This window comes from Monopterus albus, unplaced genomic scaffold (assembly GCF_001952655.1).
Source record: "Monopterus albus unplaced genomic scaffold, M_albus_1.0 scaffold33.1, whole genome shotgun sequence".
NCBI lineage: Eukaryota > Metazoa > Chordata > Actinopteri > Synbranchiformes > Synbranchidae > Monopterus > Monopterus albus.
Genome location: NW_018127913.1, coordinates 407511 through 417530, shown reverse-complemented (window position 1 = coordinate 417530; position 10020 = coordinate 407511). Strand labels below are relative to the sequence as shown.

The 10020-nt window shown below is 38.7% G+C and overlaps 1 protein-coding gene across 5 annotated transcripts in view; it reads right to left on the bottom strand.

Moving 5' to 3' along the window:
* Window positions 1–1723: 1723 nt before the first annotated feature.
* The window catches only part of rspo2 (R-spondin 2), a 65268-nt gene continuing 56971 nt past the window's right edge, over window positions 1724–10020 (bottom strand). For all 5 annotated transcript variants that reach the window (XM_020597232.1, XM_020597230.1, XM_020597233.1 and 2 more), the window contains one exon: window positions 1724–2852. In XM_020597232.1, coding sequence (XP_020452888.1) covers window positions 2737–2852 — 116 coding nt within the window. In that variant the 3' untranslated portion in view covers window positions 1724–2736. The remainder of the gene's footprint in view (window positions 2853–10020) is intronic.

The window sequence follows — 10020 nt, the reverse complement described above, 5'->3', positions numbered from 1 at the left end:
GTAGCATACTTTTGTGGCTAACAGTGATTACTGTGCAGGCTGTGCAGTTATGTAGTTTATTTCAGTGGTGTGTGTGTGTGTGTGTGTGTGTGTGTGTTATTTATTTATTCATTTATGGATTTTTTTTTTTTTGTCTTTTGAGACAATGATTATACAGTATGGACACTGGGCTAAATTATCTGTGCATTGTATCAAAACATTTACCTGGCAGATTTGGCCTACAGAACATTTTATGTTTTGAAGCCCATACAAGTGAATAAGTGTGATGTGCATCACATAAAATTGATCAAAGGTTTGTGTGCAAAAGGCATGCACCACTACCAACTACATGTTGTTAGGGCATTATAGTATGAAGCTAGTGATCAGTGTAGGGGAAGCTACTGTACTTTGAAAGCATAGCCTTAGCTACTTCACACTAATGTTGAACTGCAGCAAAGCTACAGTACCCTAGGAAGAAATCTAGTTTAGTTAACTAAAGCTACAGTGGATATAAAAAGTCTACACACCCCTGTTAAAATGCCAGGTTTCTGTGATGTAAAAAAAGCGAGACCAAGATAAATAATTCCAGAACTTCAGCCACCTTTAATGTGACCTATAACTTGTACAGCTCAATTGAAAACAAACTGAAATCTGTTTTTCAGTGGGAAGTAAAAATAAAAAACTAAAATAATGTGGTTGCATTAGTGTGCACACCCTTAAACTAATATTTTGTTGAAGCACCTTTTGATTTTATTACAGCACTCAGTCTTTTTGGGTATGAGTTTATCAGCAATGCATATACCATGGAACACAGTGAAGTCAGTCATCATCAAGTGGAGAAAATATGGTGCAACAGTGACATTACCAAGAGCTGGACGTCCCTCCAAAATTGATGAAAAGACAAGGAGAAAACTGGTCAGGGAGGCTGCCAAGAGGCCTACAGCAACATTAAAGGAGCTGCAGGAATTCCTGGCAAGTACTGGTTGTGTAGTACATGTGACGACAATCTCCCGTATTCTTCATTTGTATGGGCGATGGGGTAGAGTGGTTAAATTACATGTAGTTCCCTTCTCCCCAACACTGCTAGAAATGAATGAGTCACTGGCAGCATGCAGTGAATTTGTAGCATTCATTTCATAGAGGATTACGCCTCCTTGACTGTGCCGTCATGCTGTTAAGGCCCAATTGACCATATCCAATCCTTTGGCTGGAGGTAGCCTGTGTCACACAGTGTGACGTGATGGATTTCACAGCTGGTTTTGAAATCACATAATTGCACACCAAAGTAAAACAAGGAAACAGCAGTTTCGGAGTTTAGCCACATATATTATAGCCATAGACAGTAATGAAAGGCTTTATCATACAGTCACATGAAATGTATTTTAATAAAACACAATGTACACATATGCAGTCCTATGACCATACATTTGCTGGATCCTAACTATTCAACCTATAATATGTCAAAGACATAGTTTGTTTGTCTTTTTTCTTCTTCTTTAAAACATTAAAATCAGTAGATGAGGTCAAATGAATGTAATACAGCACTTTGTGTGAAATCAGACAAAACCCATTTTCACGTGTTAAAGATATGCACTGTTATAAGAAACTCAAAGAATATTTTAGCATATAAGAGTAACAGTATGAGTCAGAAATTCTCACTGAACAAAAAAAAAAAAATACAAAATAGAATAAATAAATAAATCAAATATATACCATATAAATGAAAAAAGCTATGTGGTGGCTATTTATTATTTGTTTTTAATCATTTTAATCTGTAGCTTGGTGTTACAACTTTTTTTTTTATCTCTAAAACATTTAGAACGGTGAACGAGTCAATACTGAAAATACAGTAATAAGCTTTCATAATTAGATAAACTATGTACACATGAGTCTGTTGCCATGCTATTAGAACAACTAAATTTAATCTCTTTTTAATCCACACTATACAGTTAGAGCATAAAGCGGTCTGAACGTAAACAGTTTGTGCTGAGAATAAAATACTTTGCAACAATGCATGGTCATTTCTTTAATTAATATCACTCTCAAAAATGTACATAACATAAAGGCCACACATGGGAACACTGCATCTCCATTTAGAGTGAAGGTGAGGGTAGCTTTGACATAAATATAGGAACAAAAAACAGTCTCTTTCATTTCAAGATGTCATTTTCATGTCCATCAGCATCATTTGCTTCAGCCAATTCTCTTCTGCCTCTTCATCCTCCATCCTTTTTTTCCATCCTCCTTGGTTCGAACACCCCCACCCCCCAACCCTTTTATGAGCATTTTAGCTTGCCAACTTCCTCACTACCTCTGCTATCCACCTCCCTCTGTTTCGGCTCTCCCGCCTCCACAGTCTCTGGCTGCCCCTCAGTTTTCCATCAACCCCAGATGGTTAATGACGTTGTTAACAATGGTAAATGAGTTCATTAATGTCAACTGTAAAGGTCCACAAGGCAAGGCAAAGGGTGGGGCTGGGCGAACAGAGTCACCTGGCTGGTCACTGCAGCAGGGGGAGAAGCAGCAGGAGGCAGAGGCATGAAGCATGTGTTTAGTGTGTTGATACTTATATTGTATGTTAAATGTATATATCTGAATTTGGTGAGTCATGGCTGTGTCATGGTGGGTGTGGGTGGGAGGTGGGGGAGGGCCGGGAGTCAGGTGGGGAGGTGGAGTGGTCTAGGATAGTCGGTCAGAATATAGGTGCAGCAGCAGCTAGTAGCCTTGCATTGGTTCTTTGTTGGATGGTTTAAGTCCTCACTGGCTGGAACGCGCAGAGGCCAAGTGGTCGCTGTGCTGGTTCTGGGCCCGAAACCGCAGTCTCTGCTTGTTCTTCTTCTTTGGGTCTTTGGATCGGTGCTTTCCCGAACCACCTGGATATACAGAGAGAAAAAGAGAGATGCTTAATCCTTTAATTGCTACTACTCTCAGTTGTTCAATTCTCCAGCTACATGTAACACCTTATTGTGTTTCAGACAACCTCACGTCATTCCCTGAGGTGGCTGTCATATATATACCTAATCATGAGGTCCTGTCTTGGTCCTGTCAACGTTCTCTGCACAAAAATGTAGCTTTAATATCTTTAATATATTAGTTGATATTATGTTTATTAAATGATGCATATTCTTTTGCAAATTTCATTTATTTATCACAAACCAACCAATTTGGAGCAAATTTTCGGCAGCACAGTAGTCCAGATTATTACAGATTCTGGGGATCTGGCCAAAATGGGTTCAGTAAGGAGACCCATGTTCATTTTTTCCCTGTGGCCCACAGCATGTTAATCAGCACTGTACCACAAAAAAAGAATTCAGAATTGTGAGGATTTATTACGTATTTTGCTTGTGAGTGATAAGATCCATGTACTCTAGGTCTGTCCTCCACACAGGAAAACAGTTTCATCTCATGACCTTGTTGACCTGGCCTTACTATAAAGAGACTGTTGGTAAGTGTGTGGTGCTATACTAAGCATATTTGCTTTTAGTGCACCAGGGGCAGAGCTGTAGTACAATTCACTGCACTCACACTTGAATATTAGTCATTCAGACTCTTGACTCAGGACACCTTTTCAATATTATATTAAATTTGTACCTGAATATCTGGTCAGACTATGTCTTATGAAACAACCACTGATAGAATGACGCCACATAATGATGGGTGCAGAGGACTGCTTTTCAAGTCACCTGTGAGCTCTACTTCTAATGATTTTACTGTAAATATTCAACAGCTGTCTGTTCCTTGACTGTACTTTTACATACTTGATTATGAGAGCTCAACCTGTTTATTTTGGTCTGGAGAACTCAGGATATGGGACCTTATCTTGTATTTCATTACACTCTCCAAGAGCTAGAGTTCATATAAGTAATGGAATAGGACAATAAAAAACTTCTTAAAGGAGTCAAATCGTTTGAGTACTGAAACAAACAAACACCCATATAGTGATGTTTTATAAGTTATGTAACTTAGCAAATGAAAAAAGCTGCATTATATAAAAAAGCAGACAGTATGAGGGAGATTTACATATAAGGTCATTGTTTGCTGCATCCCTCAGGACTGAACCTCAGTTTTAAACAAATGTCTGTTTATCCCAATACTTCATTGTAACTGCAGACAGTTGATAAGTATGGGAAGTTGCATAACTTTCTTTCCATGTTGTAAAGGTCCTCCAGTCCAAGGTTAATCATCCCATGTTTCACTGGGATGGGCAAGACAGGCAAGGAACTGACTTCCTGTGTGGTGGACGTTCTGCACCCACAGTTCTCTCTGTGACAGAGAAAACTCAGGATACTGAACCACAAAGCAATGATCTAGCTGCCAAGGCTACAAATAAGATAACGAGGTGTGTGTACAAAATGTACTGTATGTGTGCGAGAGGGAATGAGTGTGAGGGACTTTAAGGGAAAAGAAAAGCTAATGGGGGGAAAGTGGAGCAAGGCTTGGATGGTGAGATGCTATCTGGATGCTATCTAGAGCACAAAGATACAAGCTATGGTTTGTGGAGGAGGGAAGTGCAGGAAGACACAACAGAAAAACAAGTCTCAATCCCAGGTTTTCGCTGCCTCATTTTGAATCTTATTGCTGCACTTGTTCAAGCTTGTTCTCTCATGAAAAATAGGTATCAGCACGTAAAATGTGGCATTATCTATAATTGCCTTCTCATGTGTGCTGGCATTGCTATGGCCTTTTAAACACCCCTACAGAAGACCTATTTTGCTCATTTAAACCAACATGCATAAGAAAGCAAGATATTACTCTGCTAATAGGGTCTCTCAGTAAATAATACAGACACATGCAAACATCAAACCATCCAAGAGCTATTTCCTGCAATTAATCTAATGTTATTGACTCCTATTGCCAATCTGAGCCATAGCAATAAAGTTTCTCACACTGCTTTTAGTTTAAATCACCCATTGAAAACAACTTTCACATCACTTACATCAAAATCTCATGTCATTCAACTGAAAAATATCACCAGAGAACTTTGTACACTTGCCGCTTTAGATTTGTGTGTGATTAATGGTGCAATAATGTTTGTTAAAGTAAATGTGGGGCTGAAAGGCATTTGGTCTATAGGTTCGTTTTCCTAATTGCTCTATAAAGAGGTAATTTTCATTCAAAACAGTGTTGCTAGGTGCCTGATAAACAGGGCTTTCAGTGCAATCAGCCTAAGATAAATTACATTTGACAGCAATAAATTACATGGTGCAGCATTATACTTTGTAATGGGCAAAGCCCTTGTGGGCCATTCCTTGGATGCAAGGCTGCATTTAAACCAAAAAAAAAAAAGCCTGTATTTACAGCAATTGCTTGAAACATAAATAAATATGTGAGAGTTAAGTTAAAAAGTACTTTTCCTGGCTAGTTTAAGACTGATCAGGAGATTTGTAAGGAAGAAAATCAGCAGCTGCACATTGACCTACTGAGTTCAAGAGGTGTAAAATGTCAAGTTTTCCCAGGTACACTGAGTGGTCATTCTACACTGACTCTAAACTGAAGACCTCCTCCTAAAGCATTAGCATTAGCATATAACATATTAGTGTTGGTAACATTACCTACCTAGTATGGTCATGATTTAACTTTGTACTGAGTTAATATAATTAATTTGAGCTTTATGTATAACATTAGTGCTTTGTCTTACATTAGCAGTAACTGGAGTGTTCTACTGGATTGCCAAATTTACTCGTTTGTCAGTTAAAGCTATCTTAGGCCCGGAGGCTGCTTTTGTACTTTGTTGAAACCAGGCATCTGTAGTTTATATCATCAAACAAGATGTGATGGGAGGGGCAAAGTGCAGTTTGGAGCAGCTTGATGTCAGTTTGTTTTGAGTAGTGATGTGCTATACCACCTTATTTTATTTCCAATCTGATACAAAGTAAAATCCAAGCTGGTATCACTGGTACCAATGCTGATACTGATACTTGTGATGGTTCCAGACAACAGAGACCGATGGAGGAGAGGAGATAGGCTATAAGGTGTATCTATAAGGGCTTTCTGCTTTTATTAATAACAAATGGTGCCACCCTGCTCACATACTGTGAAGGGACATTTCTGCAGGTCAGATAATGAACTGTTGACGGTGGGACAATGTCCATACTACATACATATATTCATACATACATACATACAGTAGACCCTTTACATGCCATCTTGATTGTTAATTACTTCCCTCCACCCAGCAACCACATATGACATCTGCTCTGTTGCTGAGATAACTCCTAACTAAAAGTTTTTCTTACTCTGCAGCGGCTCACACGTTTTCAGAGCACTAGTTCGCTTAGGACTATGATAGGTGGAAGAAGTTCCTATCAACCAGGTATTATTTAGACTGTCCTGGATAGTGTAGTTACTGTCTACTGTGTCCCCTGTTAAAGATAAAATATAGATTTACATCAAAGTAGCCTACTTATTTTAGATTACGATTTTTTCACGTGTGTATGAATACTAGAACAAAAAAAGTTGGAATCTGAAGTACCGCTATTCCAGGATCTATCCACACATCACTAGTTTTGAGTCTCACTAGACCCTTTAGCAGCTGAGAAGAAATTAGGAAGAGTAGCTTTAAGGCAGTAAAACTAATCATGACTAAGAAGAATCCCAGCTAATGTTAAATTCCTGCTAAAAGTAGCTTAGCAGATCTCAGTAGCTGACATTTCATTTAGTGGGATTGCATCTGTTTTGGTGTAGTTAAGCTACCTATAAAATATATTTACACAGAATGTATTTGATATAAATTAATTGATTATAGCAGACAGAAAGATAGACAACTAACAAAACATATAATTTAGTGTTAACTACTACAGGCTGTACTGTAGAGCCTATATCAAGTGGATGTCTATTTTCTTAAACTAGTACTGAAATAAAGAGTAAAGGCAGAGCACAATATCTGTATTTTTATTATGTAGGCCCTATGACAATGATGTAAATATATTAGCCAAAAAGAAACAAAATGGAAGCATTACAAGCTTTTTACATTACACAGCTTGCCAAACAGCCTGAAAATTTTTAAGCCCAGCTTCTCAGCTTCACCGCTTTCATAGTTACTGCTCTTTGTCTTTGTATGGAAGTTGCTTCCAAGACTTTTTCATTTTCCTTTTGTGCCTTTGGCTGTATTAAGTTGATGACAGCTGTCAAGACAGTGTACAAGTCAAATTACCATGTTAGTCATGGAATACACAAAAGAATTGGTGCGAAAGTCTTAACAGCAGAATCCCTGATGCTTTCCAGTCATGCTTTTAAATTGCAGTTTTATAAAGGACAAGATTCTGGATATTGTAAACAGACTGTACAATATCCAGAATACTCATAGCACGCCTCCATACTGCAGCTCTACTGTACAGATAACCTTACCCATCACGGGCTTTTACACATCCTGGAAGATTTACTTTGTTTCTTAAGGAGATAAATTGAGATTACAAACTAGGCACTTCAAATCAGACATCTCCATGCCATCCTTATCATTGTGTCTCAGTCTTCAGCTCAAACTCCCAAAGCTTTCTGATGGCACTTCATAATCTCACCTCTTCAGCAATTTTAGACCATATTTCATAACCCAATCTCAGTGTTGACAGCTAGAGGGCAACCAATCCCCACATAATCCCCTTCCCCCTGTGTCTGATACAGTCCCAGTGATGCTCTGTCATATCTACCCACGAACTCCCGTTTAGCCTTTCCTCAAGGCATCATGCACTCTGAACACTGAGTTTTCATTATCTTGTATTTACGACTAATGTAATCACTTAAAATGATTACCAGGGTTCACAGAGGAAGCAGTTTAATTTGCCTGGAGAGAAATGATTAAGTCATCTCAGCTGCTTTCAAAGCCAAGAACAAATTCATAAATCTTAAAGCATGTAAAGATAATTTTGTCTTGGAAGGCACAGTAGATTTCAGATCCTTTTCTGATTTTGTTTTGCATTGTAACTGGCACAGTAATGGTCAAATCAAAGGAGTATGGCTTTTATCAGAAGATTATAATCCTTCTTTATACTTTTCTTTCCGTTTTGGCTGCATTTACTATCATGAGAGTAAACCATAATTTCACCAATGTTTAGTTTTCCTTCATAGATACAGCCAGCTTGAAGTTTGTATTTGAGTCTGAAATGAAAAGTGAATCAAGCAAACAAACAATAATGTCAAGAGCAAATCAAAATGTTTTGTATTTCTGAATCAGAAGCAGAGCCTGTGGTGGGATGGTGGGATTTTTACTACTGTGAAAAATGACCTTTGTGTAATTTTTTTTAAGCAGCTGTGTGGGAGTGCATGCAAAATTTTGAGTGATATACATGCCCTTTATTCCTGTGAATCAGTGACTGTAAGCTTCAATATCACCTCTGTGAGCTTGAGAAATACTTAGTGTCATTTCCAATCTTTTTGCTTGCCAAACCAGTGAGCAAAGAAATATTAAACTCCTCTGCATGCACTGTGGTGGACGTTCCTCAATAACCTCTCAAAGCCAGCTGGGATCTGCCACTTTTTCTTCCCCGTCATTCGCCTTCTTTTCCCCTTTCCATGTCCCTGTGATGCTATTTGAGGCTCTCAGCAATAATCGAGCTGACTACATGGTGAAGGTCCAACTAAGAATTAAGCGTTATTACACATATCGTATTATTAGGCTTGCGCTACAGAATAATATCTCCTTGTGGAATGGCAATATGACTACTTGTCGAACTGATGCACTGAAAGATAATCAGTCAAATCCATATCCAGAGGGAAGGAAGCCAAAGCCAAAGCTCCCTTTATCTGTGTCAAAGCTAATATCTTTGTTTTGGAAAAGGGGACCAAATTCAAGAATATGTATGTTTACAGGAAAGAAAGTCTGCATTATACACAGTGTGCTTCTAAAATAAGGCATTTATTTGGCTGAGAATACTTCTGGAGACATTGCCACACAAAAAAAAATAGGCTTTTTTTTTAAACTGGCCCTGAAGCTACTTTCGTGGTATCTATATGTTACCTTATAATCACAGAGGTCATGACCTTTTAAAAAAAAGCAATGCACTGTCTGTCGGCACAGTCAGTTCAGTGATTTCATCCACTAACGGCTCCGGCGGCAGCACAAGAATCGAAGGCCTAATCTTATCTCCATTGCTTGTGGTCTGAGAAAAATCAATGGCTAACTTAGGGAAGACATTAAGACATACGGTAAATGGGATCCTATACTGTTGAAAACTCTCCCCTCCTCTCCTGTTACCCCATCCCCTCCACTCGACGCAGACGGTCAATTAATAACTTTCATAGAACACGGGGGTAGGGGTGGGGGGTGTGGAAACAGGAAAAACACTCCAAACAATTTTGATGAAGATTCGGGTGGACTTAAGGAAGTTAAAGCCGGCATTTTTGGCGGATTGTCTTTTTCATAAACAGGCCAAAGCTAGAAGGCCATTATTTGTGAGGGAAGAAGAGAACTACTGGCGCCACTGAGATTTGATTTCAGTGGCAGAAATTGGATTAGCAGCCATTAAGGGCCTCCTCACACATACATTTATAATGCTGTGAAGGGGAAAGGATCTGTAGCCAACCAGTACTCTCTTTACTCACACACTGACAACTCCTCTCTATGGAAAAAGGTTACAAATGCTGATGCTGCCCTATGCTGTCAGTGAATTTAGTTTTCACTTGATTTATAGGTGGGACACAGTTGTATGACCTCAAGTGATCCATAGTTTATTAAGGTGCAAGTCAGAGGTAAGTCAAAACTTTTAATGGCACTTTGGGCTGTTGTCTGTCTGCAGTGAAATGCTGTAGAAGTATGATTTGACATATGAGACAGAGGAGAACCTGATACAGATGAAAAAATTGCTTAAGTGTAAAAAGTCAGAAATTTGTAACAGATACAGACCTGGACCAAATAAAAAAATAACAATATTGGAGGGAAAATGACTGAGAAATAATGGGGCAAAAACACAGATGTTGGAAAAAAGAAATCAGCCTTTTGACAGAGAGGACAATCATTTACAAGAAGCTCATCTTGCCAACCAGCTGACAAGAGGCTCTCTGCACAGCGTCACTTATCCCTAACAAGGTTACTGTGGATCACACTCT